The sequence below is a fragment of the Lissotriton helveticus genome, chromosome 3_1 (assembly GCF_964261635.1).
Source record: "Lissotriton helveticus chromosome 3_1, aLisHel1.1, whole genome shotgun sequence".
In the NCBI taxonomy this organism is placed as follows: Eukaryota; Metazoa; Chordata; class Amphibia; order Caudata; family Salamandridae; genus Lissotriton; species Lissotriton helveticus.
Genome location: NC_136061.1, coordinates 2,113,688,459 through 2,113,709,573, shown reverse-complemented (window position 1 = coordinate 2,113,709,573; position 21,115 = coordinate 2,113,688,459). Strand labels below are relative to the sequence as shown.

At 47.7% G+C, this 21,115-nt stretch overlaps 1 protein-coding gene across 6 annotated transcripts in view; it reads right to left on the bottom strand.

Moving 5' to 3' along the window:
- Positions 1–21,115, bottom strand: part of TP53BP1 (tumor protein p53 binding protein 1) — a 767,880-nt gene that overhangs the window by 315,482 nt on the left and 431,283 nt on the right. For all 6 annotated transcript variants that reach the window (XM_078683313.1, XM_078683315.1, XM_078683318.1 and 3 more), the window contains 2 exons: positions 3,221–3,513; positions 2,559–2,741 (listed from right to left, as the gene is read on the bottom strand). In XM_078683313.1, coding sequence (XP_078539439.1) covers positions 2,559–2,741; positions 3,221–3,513 — 476 coding nt within the window. The remainder of the gene's footprint in view (positions 1–2,558; positions 2,742–3,220; positions 3,514–21,115) is intronic.

The following is a 21,115-nucleotide window of genomic DNA, read 5'->3' as shown; positions in this document are numbered from 1 at the left end:
AAAGCTGATAGTCGATGAAGTAATTTCCGAAGTTTAACGTCTACGGAGCTGACCGTCGACGAGGCCACCGTCGACGAGCCCACCATCAACGCAGCTCTGCCGTCAACAAAGCCAATCGTTGACGAAGCCAATGATCGACGAAGTTTACCGTCGACGAGGATGACTGTCGACGAAGTACACCGTCGATGAAGTACACCATCGACTAAGTTTACCGCCGACGAGCCCACTGTCGACGAAGCTGACTGTCGCCAATGGGTCAACCGTCGACGAGGCTTACCGTCGACGAGGCTTATTTCACAGTCATCGACGGAGCCACCGTCTACGACAAAGCCACTGTCGACGACGAGGCCACCGTCGACGAGGCTTAAACTGTCATCAACGAGCTTACCGTCGACGAGAGGGTCCGCCGTCGACAAAGACGAGGCCACCGTCGACGACGAGGCCGTTGACGACGGCAACTTAGAAGTTGAAGATGGTCTTTAGACTCGTCGACACACTCAACGTCGTCGCCGACGAAGTGACGACGGAGTCTTTCATCGTCGACGGGCGTGTCTACGAACCCGTCGACGGACTGGCACCTTTCTATAGTGTAAAGTGTGGCAGTAAGAGTCTGAAACGCCAGAGACCAGGTCCCATAGGCGTGGAGCCCAGCAGACTCCGTGGGGGAACCATATCCAGAGGATCATACTTCATCCTTGGAGGCCAAGAAGAAAGAATCTCAGTTCCACACCCACCACGCTTAGAGAGGACTTAGCACGTCCAGAACAAACACTCTCCATGTCAAAGACAGGGGTGTCAGAAAGTCTACAACTCCTGTAGCCACAGAAGGAGACGGGCCTCTCCGTTCTCAAAGGTCCTTTGAGAAAAGGGTTCCACAGAACCTGCGACTCCTCACCTGAGTTCAGAAAAAAAAAGACAGGAGTATCGTGAGGGTCCATAGAAAAAGAGAGAAGCTTTCCACAGGCGAAGGAAAGTTGAAAATAAAGACTTTTTTGAAGAAAAGTAAAAATACTTGCATAATGTAGAAATTTTGAAGAAAAAACTGAGCAGAGCTCAGGGAGACACTCTTCACACGACGTGCGGTAGAACATCTGAGAGCCTGAGCCTCTGGGGAGGACTTTCTGGTGGGTGCTGTCGCCTGATTGGCTGCAGTTTGGACTATACAAAATGGCTAGGATAGTCATGAGTGTGGAAGTTTTTTCTATGGTAGCTTGGGCTACTTTACTTCCTGGTTGGTTATTACCAAGTTTTTCTAAGGATATTATTGCATATTATTACTTTTTTATGTACCGTGGTACTCCCACTCCGACGACGGGGAATAATTCAGGCATGTGAATCTATGAAAGACACCCCAATACTGCAGAATGGCTATTCTCCAAGGTTCAAGTCATCTCCTCCATCCATTTCTCCAAAGGAGACCCTTTAATACCAACCAAAGATTAAGTTTGGCACATTCTTGATCAAGGATTTTATGGAACCATGCCGTATGCACCAGAAAGGAAAGGGACTTTATTCCAGCTATGTCCTGGAGGAATATAGTCTAATTTTGTACCTCATGAGAACAATGAAGTACATAAGGAAAGAAATGTTTTGCATGTTGGCACTATACCAGATATACATCCAGCTCCATCAATGAGATTGGATGTGTGGAATAGATCTTTTTAAAAATCTACAGATCCATACCCATCATTTAAAAGTAGCCCATCTTAAAACAAAAAATTAATCATAGTCTATCCCTACCTAGGCAACTTTAGGAAGCCCAGCATCATTACAACACTGTCTGTGTTTAACCAATTGGGTCTCAGGGTAAATCACCCCAACTCTACAGTAAATGAAGTACAATCTATCCATTGCATGGGAGTACACATAAACACACTATCAGAGTGTATCCTTAACAGGAGAGGTTGTGTTCTAATGGTCTTGAGTGTCAGAAACATTTAAGGGTCAAACATCCGACAGCTCGCTACATTTTTCACGTCTGATCTCAGTGGCATTCTGAATCTTTCTGGCTCCAAACATCTGTTTGCAATTGATACCATAGACCATGCTTAGAGGATCAGTAGTGCTATGCTAGCACAGTGTTCAGAAAGCAAATAAAAACATGGCTGTTCCCTGAAGCATAATTGATCAGTACCGGGACTGTTAGATCTCTTCTTTCTTATGTCAGCGCCAAGACGCCTCGGCATTCGAGCGCCATATAAATCAAAATACTATCCTATCCTACCTTCCAAATGCTTGGATAGATTTGCCTTTAAAGCCTATATTAATAAATAAAAGCACAACAATTACATTTAATTAAATAAAATAAAGAGTATAATTTTTTTATTTATCCTTAAAAAAGAAAGAAAGAAATCTGATTACGGTACCTGGTGGTTATCCTCTGGTTAAATTATTTAGGAGTGATCCTCCCACTAACTACTAAGTTACGATTCATGATTATGACAGCCCCTAACAACTCATACAACAGTACAACTTACTCTGGATTCTTGGTTCCAGCTACTAAGTTTCGATTCCTGATAAGGACAGCCCCAAACAACAAATACAACAGTACAACTCACTCTGGATTCTTGGTTCCAGCTATCCGTGAGGGAGGTCGCCCCCGCTTTCCCCGCCCACGGGGTGTCAACGGGGTTCTTCCCCCCAGTCTGTGTGCTGCATCTCGATCTCCCTCATTCGCTGGCAACCCAGGCTGGCCCCCTACTTGGATTGGGGATCCTGGCTGGCTTGAACTTTTCCTAGGACTGAGGAAATAATAAATGTTAGCAAACGTTTCTAACTAGTCAAGTATTTGTTAATATCACCAACATTAACACTATGACTAACATATTGTGGCAAATACTTAAATGCTAAGTACATAAATGATGACTTTAAGCTTAAAACAAAACTAAACTGTAAATCATTCAACCACAAGGTAGCTTGAGAATACTGTAAAAATTAAGGCAACAAAGTAATCATCTTAATGTGATCAGACTGATACAATGCTTGAGAAGATTCAATGTACATTGAATCATCTAGATATAACCTTCAACATTATTAGTGACATAGTGCCCACTTTTGCAAAAAGATTTATCTAATTTGATATCCAGTAAGATGCTGGTGGGTGGGCCTCACCCATAGTCAATGTGATTTGCTCCAGAGCTTGGAAAGGCTATGTCAGTAGCACCAAACATACATTCAAGCTTTTGTTTAACAACTTAGCATTTCTATAATAGGCATGTACCTCAGTTTACCAGGTCCCCCTCTTCCAACTGGAATGGCAAACTCTTTCGGTTCCATTCTGTTTGGCTTTCCTTTGTGGGAACCTGCTCCCCTTGCACGCTCAGAACTACTTCCACTGTGAGCTGCTGACAATCCACTGCTGGCCCCACTGGATGTGCGCTGAAGGCTTGAGGCTTTGGAAGAGAGAGAGCTAATGTCTGCAAGATCACCGGAGGTGAGTGATGAACCTGCAGTCCGGGAAGGTGAGATCTCACTCTCAAACTCTTGACACTCAACCACTGGTTCTTCGCTCTCCTGGGGAAGATAATAAGAGCACAGTAATTTATGAAAGAGCATCTCTCTTTCTCCTTTTAGTCACTATTCAAAGACAAACGTGAATGTTAATGTTCCTCAACTAAAAGTCTTTTCAATTCCCTCATACAGCAAATATATAAGACACCTAAACGTACACTTCATCAATTAGCTTCTTACAAATCTTCCAATAGGAGGAGAGGCTTAGTAAAGATTAGGAAGCCTGCAGCAAACTACTTCAAACCTGTATTCTTGAAGAACAGAAACAATACAATTTGACCCTACTACTGACCTGTATGCAATAAGTTAAATACCTGTAACTACAGTTTTTCCAACATTGGTATTTTTATAGATTCACATACTTCATACTGTGTCCACATATCCACATAGTCAAACAGGGAATGCTGCCTTACAGCGATTAAGACTATTAACATGACAATAGGCAAAATAATAGTGTTTGTGTTGTGCCACTTCCCTCAGCTCACTCTGTCCGAACTTCAGTCACTCACACCACTGCCCCTAGACATCACCATAAGCCAGTTTCCACAGCAAAAGAGTAACAATGGTCAAATGGAATATAAGAACAATAGTTACTTACCTTTAATCTGTGGTTCTCCAGTACTGGTGTCTTTCATAGATTCACATGCCTGAATCATTCCCCGTCGTCGGAGTGGGAGTCCCACGGTACATAAAAAAGCAATAATAAGCAATAATATCCTTAGAAAAACTTGGTAATAACCAACCAGGAAGTACAGTAGCCCAAGCTACCATAGAAAAAACGTACAAACTCTTGACTATCCTAGTCATTTTGTATAGTACAAACTGCAGCCAATCAGGCGACAGCACTCACCAGAAAGTCCTCCCCAGAAGCTCAGGCTCTCAGATTTTCTCGCACAGGAGTGAAGGTAAAATCAACCTAGCCTATTAGCCTCTGCGGGGAGGTGGGCGGGTTGCATGTGAATCTATGAAAGACACCAATACTGGAGAACCACAGATTACAGGGAAGTAACTATTGTTCTTCTCCAGTATTGGGGTGTCTTTCATAGATTCACATGCCGGAATCAGAGTGGATAGCAGTATATGATAATGCTTGGAAGACGCTATTTGTAGCATAAGTTTGTGCATATGAAAAACACAATCAAATAATGAAATGCCTCATTCCTAAAAGCAGGAAAAATTTGCAGTTACATAAGAATGTACATAATAATAGGCATGAAATAAGCGTCTGGAAAGCAGTAAAGAGGAGGAGGGAAACAGAGGCTCACCTTATCTGAAAAGATTACGCAGAACTGCTTGACCCACTGAGCATCAGTCTCGCTGGCTGCATCCAAACAATAGTGCTTGGTGAAAGTATGCCTGCTGGACTAGGTTGCTGCTCTGCAGATTCGCTGAAGAGGAACTCCAGTGAAAAGAGCAGTCGAGGAAGACACAGCTCTTGTAGAATGAGCCCCTGGAGTTGCCTGTAAAGGTCTTCCTGCTTGTATATGGCAAAAGTCAATAGCTGCAGAGATCCATCTAGCTATGGTTTGTTTAGACACTGCATGTCCTTTTTTTAAAAATGTTTTTTATTGAGATACATAGAACATGAGCGCATGATCCGACAATACACAAAAAGAAAAAAGAGAAAAACCTTCTCATCATGTAGAAGTGGAATAAAATCAATGACAAACATGATACAGTGGAACTAATATTTTGGAAATTCCTCCTTTTCGCACATTTATATAGTTTATACAAAACGAAAGTGCACCATAGTAAAGCGATTATAAGAAAATGAGAGAGAAATGAGTTAAATACAAAACCAAACAAAAAATTTAAAAAAAATGCAGGGTTAAGAAAAGAAAACCCAGAAAAGAGTACAGAAAAGTACAGTAAAATACCGTAAAATTCGGTGAGGGGCCCTCCCCAAGTAATCAACCTTCTGGAGCCATATATGCACAGACCGAACCCCAGATTTGCTGTCCTAATGCCCTTTTCTGTCTCCCTTTCAAGACAAATAGATTGTATTCAGTATTGTAAGTAAAAAGGAAGCGGGTCCGCCATGCTTTAAACGAAGGAGGGTCGTTTTGCAACCAGCACGTGGCTATGCACAACCTTAGAACCGCTGTGGCTACAAACATCATATACCCGTTGTTGCTAGGGGATACATTTGAGTCCAGACCCAAAAGGATCTGCATAAGTGACAGCTGGATAGGAACACCCAATATCTCTGACGAAAACTTATTGACATGCCCAAACAAATCCCTTAGTTTAGCACATGTGCCAAAGATATGGGTCAAATCTGCCCGCTGGCTGCATCCAAACAATAGTGCTTGGTGAAAGTATGCCTGCTGGACTAGGTTGCTGCTCTGCAGATTTGCTGAAGAGGAACTCCAGCGAAAAGAGTAGTCGAGGAAGACACAGCTCTTGTAGAATGAGCCCCTGGAGTTGCCTGTAAAGGTCTTCCTGCTTGTATATAGCAAAAGTCAATAGTTGCAGTGATCCATCTAGCTATGGTTTGTTTAGACACTGCATGTCCTTGTCGTATCCTTCCATAATCGATGAACAATTGATCGGATTTGCGTATTGCAGAGGTCCTTTGTAAATAGAACTTTAAACATCTCCTGATGTCAAGTGAATGCAATGCCCTTTCCGCAGGGGATTGCGGATTAGGAAAAAAAATGTCCTTAGGATGACTGGCTTGTTCAGGTGAAAGTCCGAAGGCACCTTAGGCATAAATTTTGGGTTTGTGCGGTGCACTACTGAATTAGACGTGAACTGTAAGAAAGGTGGATGGACAGTGAAAGCCTGGACATCACTGACTCTTCTAGATGAAGTCAAAGGCAACAATAAATATAAAAATAGTGGATTAGATAGTGGATTGGTGCGAAGCACAAGAGAGTCATTTGGAAGTTGAAGGTAAATATGTTTGATGGTAAAAGATTGAATAGGATTCCCACGTCGGGAAGACGTGAGAGCGAGTAGGAGGGAAACTTTCCATGTCAAAAATGTCGAATCATTGAATGGATTGGTTCAAAAGAAGCTTAGAGAAGCTGGGCCAATACGATATTGAGGTGCCAAGTAGGCGGGGAAACGCCCGATGGGCGGGCACATCCTGTAGAGGCCCAAAAGAACTTGAGAATAATCAGGGAGGAATAGAGACACCTGAATCAGTCATGGCGAAAACGAGAAGTGCAGCCAGTACTTTTCAAGACGAAATGAGAAAAAGGGCTGACTTTGCCATAAGGAGAAAAACAGGTAGGATTTGCTCTGGTGTAGCATGCACGGAATTGATGCAGCCAGACTCGTACCAGATGCCAAAGCGTTTACATTTTAGTTTATATATCTGAGTAGTGGAGGGGTTCTTGCATTCGCGAGAAACCTCCCTTCACTCTGAGGCAATGAACAAGTGAGCAAATTCAGAGTGCTCAGGTTGAAGCCGCGAGCTTGAGGGCTGAGAAATGCGGATGGTGAAACTGTCCGTACTGCACTGTCAGAAGGTGCGGCAGAGGGGGAAGCGTAATAGGTTCGCAGCAAGGTGTTAGGAGGAGACCCGTGCACCACGGCAGGCGAGGCCGTCTGAGCAAAAAGAGTGGGATGTGACATGGTTAGAGCCTCATTTTTTGCTGGAGACGAGGGAGAAACAGAATCGTCAGAAAAGCGAATGCAAATACTGTTGACGAGATCATCGAATGCAGTTCCGCACGATCTTTAGTAGGGAAGCCAGATTGCATAGTATAGGAATTTGCGGTCGAGAGGCGATGCAAACAGATCCAGGTCTGGTTGGCCCCCCAGGCATAAGATGTGGTCCAGGGTCTGTTGGTGGAGATCCCACCCGTGGTTGTCCTAGGTAGATCCGCTGAGGAAGTCCGTCATGACGTTCGAGACCCTTGGAACATGTATTGCAGAAATATCAACGCGATGGTGAATGGCCTATTCGCAAATGTGTTGTGCTTGTTTGGGCGACAGTGATCGCGTACCTCCTTGCTTTTTGAGATAGTGTATAGCGATAGTATTGTCTGTACACGCTGATTCCTCTCACACTAGGAGGCGGAAGGCTTTCACAGCCAGGAAACTGGATAACAGCTCCAAGCGGTTAGTGTGTGACGTGCGTTGGAAAGGCGTATATCTGCCTTTGATGGAAAAACCCCCGAAGGTGCGCTCCCTAACCTGCCAGAGAGGCATCGTTGGTAAGGGTGAGCAGTGGAGCGTCCGAGCAGGGAGCGGCTTGCTGCGACACTGGGAGCGTGGGCCAACCAGCCCAGCGGTGTCCTCATTCGAAAGGCAAATAAGATGTTGTCTGCAGTTGGGAACCAACTGGATGCAGGTGGAGGCCGTGGCCAGGAATGACTGAGGAGCTACTGAAACTGATTTTTTTTTTTTGTACGTAGAAGAACCACCAAGTGGGAGATGCAGGCCTGTCGTTCGTGTGAGACAAACACCCTTGCTAGGTTTGTATTGATTGATGCTCCGAGAAATGTTCATTATCGGAGCTAGGACTAGTTGGGACTTGCCATGATCTTTTGAAAATCAGGTTTTGAAATAGTGACTGACAAGTCTGGGTGTGCTGGGCGGCTTGATGATAAGAGCAAGCCCTTCTTAAACAGTCGTCTAAGTAATGATAAATTTGTATGCCTTGCAGACATAGACAGGCTGCCACTGGTGCCAGGATCCACGTAAAGACACGTTGAGCGGACCGAAGTCCACAAAGGTAGGACCTTGAATTTAAAAGGTTTGTACCTATCGTAAAGTGTAGCCACTTCCTATGCTTTGGAAGGATTGATACATGAAAGTAGACATCCTGGAGGTCAAGTGTAATTTTAAAGTCGTTCTGGCAGTAGAACTTTAGGACCTTCTTTTTTTGAAAAAAATATTTTTATTTTCATTTTATCATAACACAACATGACAATCATGCAATTAACTGTACACATATCTAGTACCCACACCCACCCCCTGCAGCGTTGTCCATTCTTGTTAAAAATCGTCCCAGGGAGACTCGACATCAATAACAACAGTATATACCCCCTCCGCAGCATCTTAGGTACAGACATATCGGGTGTGCTCATGGAATTGCAAAATCCTAGACATGAAACAGGTCCCTCACAGCCCCCCATCCAAACTGTGGTAGTGTCTCCATTTAGACCAAACCCTACGGAACTTCCTCGGGCATCCTCTAGCCTTGTAGGTCACCCTTTCAGCGGCCATGTACATGTCCAATTCTCTCCTCCATTCCTCTATCCCCGGCGATTCATAGTGTTTCACTATGTCTCTTTTCGCCACCACTAACGCCAACACTAGTAAGGTTAGTAAAGGTCTCGTGAGGTCGACGTCGTTGGTCATACCCAGCAGGGCCAGTCTGGGTTCCGGCTGGAGAGGGATCCCCACCACCTCGCTCAGTTCCACAAAAATGCAAGTCCAGTAGTGGCGAATCGAGGCGCACGTCCACACAAGGTGGTAAAAGTCCCCGTCCTCTAGTTTACATTTGAGGCATTTTTTGTCGTCCGTATTCCCCATTCGATAGAGTCGCACTCTGTCATAGTGAGTTCTATGGAGCACATTAAATTGGATAAGGCGCAGTCTGGACTTAATTGCGACGTCTCTGGGGTGCATTAATACTGTGTCCCAGTCAAGGTCGTCCATGGCTCCCACCTCAGTTTCCCAGATCCGTCGAAGTTTCGCCAGATCGCCTAGCATGTTATTTGTTAAAGTTTTATACGTGAGTGAGACCGCTTTCCCCTGTATTTGCTCCTGTAGTAGTCTTCCCTCTAATGGCGCATTCTCCGGGAGTTCAGTTAATTGGATGTTCTGGGATAGCCAAGCATGTCGCAGCTGCGCGTACTTGAAGAACTGCGATGGATGTAGACCGAACTCTGTCTTTAATGTCAGAAAGGTTTTCAGTGCCCCCTTGGCGATCACACCCCCTATGGTGGAGATGCCTATGTCATCCCATTTGTGAAAGCCTCTCAGCTTGTTAAGTTCCCTCAACCACCTGCAGTGCCAGAGCGGCGTCTGCCTCGTAGGCGTATTGTCCCATCCCGGGCGTTTCATGGCTTTATTCCACGAGAGGAGGGTAATTACCGTCGCCGGGAGGAGCGGGTCCCTACGAGTGCCCCCATAGAGATAGTACAGTAGGTTTCGCGATTACATTTTGTATCGTTCAAGGGCGTATGTAGGGTGCCCAGCTGGGGCGTGCAGCCAATCATTAATTGGGGCAATATGTTCCGCCCAATAGTATGCCTCCAGGTTCGGTAGGGAAATCCCCCCGCTGTACTGGTGTCTCTGGAGAGTAGTTAGCGCCACTCTGGGTTGCTTACCCAACCAGAGGAAGGCCCTCAGGTCTGCGTGTATTCTGGAGAGTACAGCTGCTGGGAGTGGATAGTACTCGTTCTGTAGGGCATATAGGTACTTGGGTAGGATAATCATCTTATATATGGCCGCCCGACCCAGGAGTGTGAGTGGGAGCTGCCTCCAACGGTCCATATCCGTGACGGAGTTCAAGATGATGCGCTCCAAGTTACGTTGGAATGATACCGTTCTATCGAGGGTTATATAAACTCAGAGATATTGAAAGCCCTCCACTGTGGTCAGTAATTGCCTCGGGAGTTGCCCCCAGTCGCCCTGCCCCCTGGGGTCGTACAGGATCGACTTGTGCCAATTGATTCGATACCTCGAATGTCTACCGTACCGCTCCAATTCGTGTAACAGAGCGGGCAGGGTCGTCGCAGGGTTTGTAATATATAGCAGGATATCATCCGCGTATATAAGAATATTTTCTCTTGTGCGGAGTCCAACTCAGTCTTCCTAAAACCTCCAATGTCTGCCTTTTGCTGAATCCTAGCAGCCAGCGCTTCAATAGTGAGTGCAAAGAGGAGGGGGGACAGCGGGCATCCCTGACAGGTTCCCCTTTGGATCTGGAACTCCCGTGACATCCTCCCATTCACTTTGACTCTGGCCCTGGGGCCAGTGTACAGGAGCTGTACCCATTTCTGGTACTTCGGTCCAAAGCCAAACTTCTGCAAGATTCCCTTGAGGAACGGCCAATGAACGGCATCAAAGGCCTTCTCTGCGTCGAGGGAAAGAAACCAATGGGGCTCCTCCCTATCTTTCACCTCCTGTAACCAGTTGTGGGAACGCCGGAGGTTCAGTCTGGTAGCCCTGTCTGGGAGAAATCCCGTCTGGTCCAAGTGTATTAGATCCGGGATCACAGACCTTAGTCCTTGCGCCAGGATGGTCGCCAGGAGTTTCACCTCCGTATTGAGGAGGGAAATGGGGCAGTAGGACGTACACTCTTCCCTCGGCTTCCCCTCTTTATGTATTGAGACAATGGTCGCCATGGTACGGTCAGGGGGTAGTCCCTCTTCCCGCAGGGCCCCTTCAAAGAGTCCCTTCAGATGGCGGCCCAGGAGATCCGCAGTGCGTTTGAAAAACTCAGCCGGGAAGCCATTGGGCCCCGGTGTTTTGCCTGGGCGCAGTCAAGCGATAGCGTCTGAGATATCATCCAGGGTAATGTCAGATTCCAATGCATTGAGGGCCTCAGGAGACAGTGTTGGTAGGTCCACTTGTTCCAGATACCGTAGGGCATCCCCACAAGTCCCAAGTTCCCTGGCTGTATAGAAGAGTTCGTAGTGTGTGGCAAAAGCCTCAGCAATTCAGGCATCAGACCTGACAATCGTCCCATTGGAGTCCCTAATTTGTTCCACCCATCTGGCTGCGCGTTCCTTCTTGCTCAGCCACGGCAGTAGTTTACCCGATTTGTCCCCCACATCGTATAGAGAAGTGTGGCTCACTGGTTAGAGGAGGCAGACCTGGAAGCAGAGGTCAGCCCGGGACCAGGGTTCAATTCCCGGCTCGGCGGGGTCTTGAGTCCTAAAATGTCCATGGACTCGACAATTCTCGCTCCGGTGCCTACTCGAGTCACGGGTTCACACTCTGCGACTCTGGGTAATAGCTTGCTTAATCTCCACAACGCCCCCTCGCGGCGGGATGCCTGGCTTTCACCTTGCGGATACCCTGCCGGGGTTATCTCACAGGGGAATACCAGGACGGGTTCCCTAAGCAAGCGCTTAGAAGCCGCTTGGTGATTTGCGCTATATAAATTCCTGTACATTTACATGTACATTTACACATAGGCGATGGAGGGTGGCCAGTGCTTGAGTCTTAGCCTCGCCAGTCACTAGTTCTCTATAGTGTTTCTGTCGGTCTAGCAGCCTCCTTAGAGTCTCAGCACTCCTAGATGTCTGGTAGTCCCCCTCCAGCTCCATGATAACCGCCTCCACTGTCCCCACCTCAGAGTGGAGTTTCCTCCGTTCCTCTGCCAGCCTGTTCTGTATCCTATCCCGCATTACTGGCTTCAGTGCTTCCGAGAAGGTCACGCTCGACTCGACTGTTCCCTCATTTTCTGCGATACTGCGATATATACCGTCAGATCTGCCCTCACGCCTCTCAAGACACCTGCGTTTTGCAAGTCCCACGCTGCCAGTCGCCATGAAGCCCTGTCTGCATTCCGATCCAACCCCATCCTGGCCAGCAATGGGGAATGGTCGGAAATCCCCCTCGCATTATATTCCGCAATGTCATCCAAGGTCAAGTGTTGCCTAGCTACAAATACATAGTCCAACCTCGAGAATACCCTATGTGCGCCCGAGTAATAGGAGTAGGCCCTCTGAGTGGGGGTGCAACCATCTCCACACATCCGTAAGTCCTATATTGTCGATCAGTTGGGACAGGGGGGTACGGGTTGCCACCCTGGGGGCCGTTCCCGACCGGTCCTGCCCCAAGTCCATGACGTCATTGAAGTCACCCCCCAGAATCTGAATGGTGTCCGCTGTGTCTAGGAGTATGTCAGCCACTCTCCAGAGGGTATTCGCCTGTAACTTCGGGGGGCGTATACAGAGATAATCGTGTATGTTCGTCGATTCCACGTCCCCTTGACCCCCACATAGGTCCCCATTGGATCGATCCGGAACGGGGTGGTCTTCTTGATAATGATGGCAACCTCCCTCGAGTCAGTGGTGTACCCCACATGTGCTAGGACTTTGTGGCGGCCCCTAGCCAAAAAGGGACAGTTAGACCCTTTGAGATGAGTTTCCTGTAGGAGGATTATGTCTGGATTCTGTCGTTTGATGTAAGTATTCACCAGCCCCCTCTTGATCTTGTTGCCAAGCCCGTTGACTTTCCATGTCAGGACACTGAACCCCCTGTGATCCCGAGGCTGTGTGTCATTGTCACCCGCCATTCAGACCCTCAAATTGTAAGGTGCGATCGGCATCCGGCGTGGAAGTGTATCGTGAAGCACCGAAATGTGTGTCTGCGTGTACATGACTGCCTCCCTCCCCCACCCAACTCCCCCCCACTGAACTGCAAACTGCCCCAACTCAGCCCCCTTCCCCCCACCCCACCTTCCTCCCCCAGCATACCCATCAACTACCTCCCTTCGATAGGACTTGTTGGTGGGAAAAGGTCTGCTGCCCACCCTGGTGTCTCCCTCCCCTACCGAACTACCCCAACTCGTGTGTCAAACAACAGCCAATGAGGCTGTGTAGGACCAAGACCACAGTACTTTGTGGAAGTTCGTTATATGGAAAAAAGCCTAAAACAAAAGCAGTCAAAAAGAAACACAATAATAATAATAAACAAACTCAGGAGAGGTGCGAGTCACTTGCGTGCTCCCATGTGGTCTAGCCGGCATCTGTTCCATCCACCTTCTGTATAGTTTAAGAGTTGCGGGAATCAGTCTCCCCCTGGATTGGGGCCTCAGCCGTGGCGGATCCGCCCTCCAGTTCATGAATAGCAACCACCAGCGGGTGAAGAGACTGTCCTTCCCCTTCCTCAACCTCCGACGTTTCTCCGCCTGTTTCACTCTCCCTCTCGGCGTGTTCCGCTATGGCGAGGGCTGAGAACATGGATCCCGTTGGACTGCCGGGTGGAGGCGAGTTACGATCCTGTAGTTGCCTTGGGGACCCTTGTTGCGAGGGGTACGGTGTAGACTGAGTCCTCGGCCGCCCCCTTTGTCTACGCCTCCGTTGTGTTTGCACCCTCTCCCACAGGTTGCCGGCGGCTCGGCTCGCCACTGTCTCAGCATGCTCTTTCCCCTCACAATTCCGGGGGGTCAGACGTTCCTCCAGCCACTGCCAGGCATTGTCCAGGTGTGAGAAGAAGTGCGTCTTATCCTTGTAGATGACCTTCAATTTAGCTGGAAAGAGTAGCATGTACTGAATCTTCAGGTCCCTCAGTTTCGCTTTTACAGTATCGAACGAGCCTCGCGCCTTCTGCACCTCCTGGCTAAGTCGGGGAAGATCATGATTTGCGAGTTTTCAAGTCTGATTTCGCCCAGCTTCCTGGCTTCTCGTAGGATCAAGTCTCTGTCAGCGAAGTTGAGGAACCTCACTATGATCGGTCTCGGCCGTCCCCCCACCAGTGGTTTGGCCATAAGTGCTCTGTGCGCCCTCTCGATGATAAAACAGTTGGAGAATGCCGCTCGGGAGAATGTCTCGAGGAGGCAGGAGCGCAGGAACTCCGCCATGTTGATCCCTTCAATTCCTTCCCTAAATCCCACAAAACGGAGGTTGTTCCGTCGCAACTTTAGGACCTTCTGGAGGTACAACATTTTAAAAGTTTGCACAAAGATCTAAAATCAGGCGCTTCCTTCCTGACTTGCTTGTTTGTTGATGAGGAACTGAGAGTAAACCCTAACTCTGTTGTTGGAGATTCTGAACTACTCCGACGGTCCCTGTGTGCATCAAAATAGACACTTGTGAAAAGGAGGTAGAGGTCCCCTTTGAAGGTGTAGCAAGAGGGAATTTGCCAAAATTCTAGAGTGTGCCCTTTCGACACAACTATGAGAACCCCCAACAGACAAATGGCATTGTTGACCAAATGGAATAAAAGAGAAAAATTCCACCATCAGTCTTTTTGGGATGGATTAAGGGTGGGTTCTAAAGGCAAGTCGTGGAAGAATTACATCCAGTATACGATTTAGAGTCGAATAATGCAGTTGATTCTGATTGTAGGAGTGATATTGGGTGTAACTCCTTGGAAAAGAGGATGTGGAGCTGCAACCTCGGGCACCATGAAAGGGCTGCTTTCTGTACTGGAGAGAACCGAAGGCGTGGGTAGTGACTGCAGTGTCTACTCAACATGTTGACCAAAGAGGGATTACCCATAAAAGGTACGTCCATTATTTTTGTCTGAACTTCTGGGCGAAAAACCGAGCGTTCTGCCAACCTTGTCTTTGCAATACTGCCGCTGCTGCGAGCTGTCTAAAAACTTGGAGACGCAATGTGCACTGCACGGTCTATTGTTTCAGATGGACTTCTACCATTCTTCTGCAGGATCCTTGAAGCGTCAGCCGAGGAGTATTCGGGAAGAAGGGCTACCTGCGCCAACATGTTAGACTACCTCTGCCAGTGGTACCTGAACAAAATGGCTAAAGAATTGCCTGCTGAAACTGTGGTTGCAGCCATTGTGAAGAAATTTTCCCCCCAATAATATGAGGCATCGACCTTCCCAGTCGGGAGAAAAACGTCAAAGGAGAAGCGGAATTGCAAGGACGTCGCTGGGCCGCCCGAGTAAAAGATGAGTCAGGTTGTAATTGAGAGACAAGACAAGCAGGTGAATTGTCTGGCGTTTTAAATTTGTGTTGGAGGCATGAAAGAACCGCCAGCACAGCTCTTGGGCTCAGGAAGAGTCAAAGACCTCTTGTCAAATGAAAGGTATCAGAGGAACTGAACGAACTTGTGTCCGTAGTTAATTGTAAAATCAAAGAGAAAAACGGTCTGCTTCTTTCCTCGTGACGAGGGGAAGATGAAAGCGAGTCGCCGTTCTCTCCATGAGGAGGTTTGATCCTCCAATATCCACCGGAGGGTAATGTAATGGAGATTCAGGTGTAAGAGAGGGTATAATTTCGCCATGGAACAGGACAAGGCAGCCTCGTCATCAGAAAAACATAATTCTGGTCTTAAGGAACCAGAGGCTGAGAGTCTGGCTAAGTTTTTAGCCAGCCCAAGAAATATGGCGTTGAGTAAGGAGCCATTACGCCATCACACTGATGTAGCGGAAAAGCAGTTTACGACTAATAAATAGGCTACAAGAGCACTGTGCATATAGCCAACTGTCAACTGGGTTAACCGTCGACGAATCCAACCGTTGACTGGGTCAACCGTCGATGAGTCCAACAGTAAACGAGGCAATCTGCGTCAACACAGCTAACTGTCGACAACGACAACCCTCGACGAAGCCAACCCTCGACGAAGCTAACCGTCGACAAAGCTTTCCGTCGTCGACAAAGTCCATTGTTGGATAAAGTTGATAGTCGGTGAAGTAATTGCTGAAGTTTAACGTCTACGGAGCTGACCGTCGACGAGGTCACCGTCGACGAGCCCACCATCAACGCAGCTCTGCCGTCAACAAAGCCAATCGTTGACGTAGCCAATGATCGACGAAGTTTACCGTTGACGAGGATGACTGTCGACGAATTACACGTCGACGAAGTACACCATCGACGAAGTTTACTGGCAACAAAGTTTACCGTCTGTGAGAAGTTGGCTTGATATATGATGCTCACTAGTTCTAGTGATCACCTTGTATCAGTCCAAACAACCCTTATGGTGATTGGTTGTAAGTCAACCTTATAGACCAGCTATCCTAATGGTAGCATGGACAAAGCAGTCTTAGGCTAAATTCTTTTGGCATGTGAAGCCAGATGTTTTACCACATATAACCCCTTGAATACCAGATGAAAGGACACCACACAGGTTATGAAAATAAACAGTCTATTTATTAATAACAAACACCTCTGAACTCTTTATGAGATCAGAGGGCTAAGCACATGACAATCTCTTAGGAAAAATACGATAAGTTGCACAAAATTACAATGGTGCCCTAGGGGCACGGCAAACCATATACTAAGTAAATGGTATAAGTAGAACGATTTAGAAAATCAAGATGCCAGAGGCTGTAGGTTCGCTGGGACTACCCTAACCTAACCTTAGGTAAGTATCAGGAGGCCCACGGGACGCGTGTGCAGAGTGTGAACTCACACGTGAGATGCGGAACAAAGTAAATGAGCAGAACAAATTACGAAAAGGTAAGTAAAAGACAGTTCCTACTAGTTACGACTAAAACGACTGGATACCTGGACACTAGGAGAGTCAATCTACCTATGAGCACCGAAATGCTCTCGTTACCTCACCCACGGGCTGCGGGTGCATAGGTGTGAAAGTGTGTCGGGTTTCCACGTTGAAGTCAATGGAGCCTTGAAGAAAGATGCTGCAGGCGACCAGGAGGAAGATGTCCGGCGCGATCCACGGGTGGATCGAGGAAGAAGAGGACCTGAAAGCAGAGGGGACAGTGTTCAAAGTCACTAGCCAGTGACCGGTGTGGAACCAGGAGGGAACCAGATGCTGTCGTCGCGATCAGGTGAAGAGTGGATGTCTGTCTCTGCAGCCACGTGGACCAGGAGGTGTCTTTGACGACCAGGATGGAGGCACGAGCTGTCCCACGCAGGCTCTCGCTGTCGGTGGTGTCGGATCCGGATTTGACAAAGTGGACCGCTAGGACGCTTGATGGTGCCTGCAGTTGCAGGGTGGACACTCCTTGCCCACAAGGGAGATTCTTCAGTCTTCTGTGGAGCAGAACGTCGAAGTCCAGAGTTTCTTCATGTAAAGTTGTTCAGGATAATCTAATTTGGAATGGGACCAGCTCCTACCTTTATCCTACTAAAGGGGGCTGTACTATGACTAGGTCCCTCCTATGGGTGGGATCAGGAAGGGGGGTGGTTACACCCCCTATCCTTTGTCCGGTTTCGCGCCAGAGCTGGGGCTGGAGTGCCCCAGCACTGGTTTGAACCGGTATATGCACAGGGACACCTTTTGTGCCCCAAGCATGTCTCATTCCTTTCAGGCCTCCCTACCTCAATACACAAAATCCTGTCTGGGGTGGTGCTAGCACCTTCCAAGGCAGGAAACCCTTTGTCCAGGCCTCCCTCGCTGGAAGGACTCCCAGAAGCAGGAGGTCAGACTTGTGTCTGTGGTGGCAGCATCCATTTTGTGATGCTGAGGCTCGAGTTAACTTTAACCGGGGTTCACAGTTACATACATGTCGTGTCCCTCTAAAAGGGTGGAATGCTACCCCCGTCGCCAGAATTGGCGAGGGGGTAGTAGTATTCCAATTCATATGACACCTTACTCGACATGTTTTGATAATGCTATACCAAAGTTAGCAATAACCGCGAGGATTATAATGCACTTAAGAGTATATGGTATAGCGTTATCAAGGAACAGCTATAAGGACTTGGTTCTGCAAGCTGCAGACAGGCTCAGCTCATGCTAGAGCACCATCTCAAATAATTCCAAGCACTCTGCCTTCAGGATTGATAAGGCCTGCTATAGGAGTGACTGATAGGAATATATGTGTCCATTTTAGGGTTAGATATAGGTATAGTATATCTACAGCAAAAGGTGATTACACCACCTTGCCCCAGCTGTCTTACCAGCCAGTTGTGTCTGTTTGGATGGCCAGCCAGGGGTGGCACAATACATGCTGCAGCCCCTGGTAGGCCTTGGGTTCACCTATGCCCTGGGTACCTAAGGTACACTGTACAGGGGCTGATAAGGGGTCCCAATACCAATTGGTAAATGCACCTAAAGTACATGGATGTCAATTTAGAGAGAGAACAGCTAGGCTGTGGGTCTGATTAGCAGGCCCACAGCCAGGGAAAGTCGAAAACCAGTGAAGCAAAAAGCAAAAATCTGGTGTGACCATAGGATTGCAGACCCCACTCTCCTACACCGTCGACGAAGTTTACCACCGACGAAGTTTACCACCGACAAAGTTTACCACCGACAAAGTTTACCACCGACAAAGTTTACCACCGACAAAGTTTACCACCGACAAAGTTTACCACCGACAAAGTTTACCACCGACAAAGTTTACCACCGACAAAGTTTACCACCGACAAAGTTTACCACCGACGAGCCCACTGTCGACGAAGGTGACTGTCGCCAATAGGCCAACCGTCGACGGGCCAACCGTCGACAGGCCAACCGTCAACAAGGACAACCGCCGACAAGGCTTACTGTCGTCGACGGAGCCACCGTCTACGACGAGTCCCCCGTCGACGACGAGGCCACCGACGACGAGGCCACCGTCAACGAGTCCGTCGCGAGGCTTAAACTGTCGCCAACGAGCCTACCGTCGACGAGAGGGCACTGTCCTCACCGTCCTCGACGGAACCACCGTCGTCGACGGAGCCACCGTCTACGACAACAAGGCCACCGTCGTCGAGGACGGCAACTTAGATGTCGAAGATGGCATTTAGACTCGTCGACACACTCAACATCGTCGTCGACGTAGTGACGACGGAGTCTTTCATCGTCGACGGGCGTGTCGACGAACCCATCGACGGACTGGCACCTTTCTATAGTGTAAAGGTGGCAGTAAGAGTCTGAAAGGCCAGAGACCAGGTCCCATAGATGTGGAGGCCAGCAGACTCCGTGGGGGAACAATATCCAGAGGATCCTACTTCATCCTTTGAGGCCAAGAAGAAGTAATCTCAGTTCCACACCCACGCTTAGAGAGGACTTAGTACGTCCAGAACAAACACTCTCCATGCCAGAGACAGGGGTGTCAGAAAGTCTACAACTCCTGTAGCCACAGAAGGAGACGGGCCTCTCCGTTCTCAAAGGTCCTTTGAGAAAAGGGTTCCACAGAACCTGCGACTCCTCACCTGGGTTCAGAAAAAAAAGACAGGAGTATTGTGAGGGTCCTTAGAAAAAGAGCGAAGCTTTCCACAGGCGAAGCAGAGTTGAAAATAAAGCCTTCTTTGAAGAAAAGTAAAAATACTTGGAGAATGTAGAAATTTTGCAGAAAAAAACTGAGCAGAGCTCAGGGAGACTCCCTTCACACGACGTGCGGTAGAAAATCTGAGAGCCTGAGCTTCTGGGGAGGACTTTCTGGTGGGTGCTGTCGCCTAATTGTCTGCAGTTTGGACTATACAAAATGACTAGGATAGTCATGAGCATGGAAGTTTTTTCTATGGTAGCTTGGGCTACTGTACATCCTTGTTGGTTATTACCAAGTTTTTCTAAGGATGTTATTGCATATTATTGCTTTTTTATGTACCGTGGGACTCCCACTCCGACGACGGGGAATGATTCAGGGATGTGAATCTATGAAAGACACCCCAATACTGGAGAACCAGTGGACCTCTAACTCAACACAAGGGAAGGTTGAATCTACAGAGACTGTATAAGAACAAGTTATTTACCTTTAGCAATGATATTTCTCGTGGATATCACAAATATCTCACCTCAAGGAACCCTATCCAAGAGCCAGACTGGATCCAGAAACCGTGCAAAAGTTATTTTGCACCAGCAAGTGACATCATATGGCTCCAGCCATTGCTCCTCAAGTCCCCCAAGAAGAACATAAAGGCACATAAGTCCCAACCCTGTGCTTAAGTGTCAGTGCCTATCTTTTTTTTTTCTCTTCTTAGAGGTGGAGACGAGACCCCCAATGACTGACTGAAATGATATGTAAAACATTATAAATAGGCTTTCCTGTTTTCAGTTTCAATGTTTGGCAAATTCTGGTGGGGTTCTTTCAGTGTTTTCAAGTATTTTCAATACTGTTAGACCTGGCACCATTGGCGTGGGTCTCCCTTCCATTTTTTTTACTGTTGCCTCATGTGTTTTGCTGGTGTTAGCTGCTCAGAGCACTGTGCCACTGCCAACCAGTGCCACAGTGCAAGTGCTCCCTGTGTAAAAGGTACATATTGATTGGATTCCATGATTGGCTTATTTGGTTTACTGTCAGACCCCAGTAAAGAGCACCAGGAGTGCCCAGGGCTTGTTACTCCAAATGCTGCTAGTGGGCTTGCAGCACTGGTTGTGCCACCCACAGAAACAGCCTTGTAAAATGTGTCTCAGGTCTGCCATTGCAGAACCTGCGTGCAGTCTGGTACTGTCATGCTGACTGGGCAAGTGCACCTACTTGCCAGTCCCCAAACCTTCCCTTAACTTTATATTAGTCACCCCTATGGAGGGCCCAAGGGCAGGGTGCATTGTAAGTATAAGGTAGGACAAGCCCTGATGAGTGTGGCATGTCCTAATAGTGAATTACAGCCATTTTTATTTTTCACTATTGTAAGGCTACCTGTTCTCATAGGCCAGAATGGGCTGTTGGAATTGTTACATTCTATGATCCTAACAGACTCAGGAAAATGGTAGAAATTCGAGTTTGGTATGCTTGAACTCAGGATAATAAAATACATCTTTTAGTAAAGGTTGTTTAAATATTCTGTGTTTGCAAATACCACTTTTAGAAAGTTGGTATTTGCTTACCTAACCTTTTCAGCCCACCGCTGCTAGGATGTGTATCTGCTGTCTGGTTTCTGTGAGTGGCAGGGCTGGAGCTGCCAGGTGGTGAATAGAAAGATTACAGCCAGATGGGTGGGAGGAGTGCACCAAGACTCTGAATAGGCCTGTGCTCTGCCACCATAATACTGGCTCCACCTCCTGTGGAGTGTCTGATGTCTCTGCCATGCACACTGAAAAGACAAGCCAGAGTCCTGTAAACAAAGTGCTCCAAAGCTGGGCTGAACTGGGCAAAGGCCCCCTGGCCTGAAGGAAAA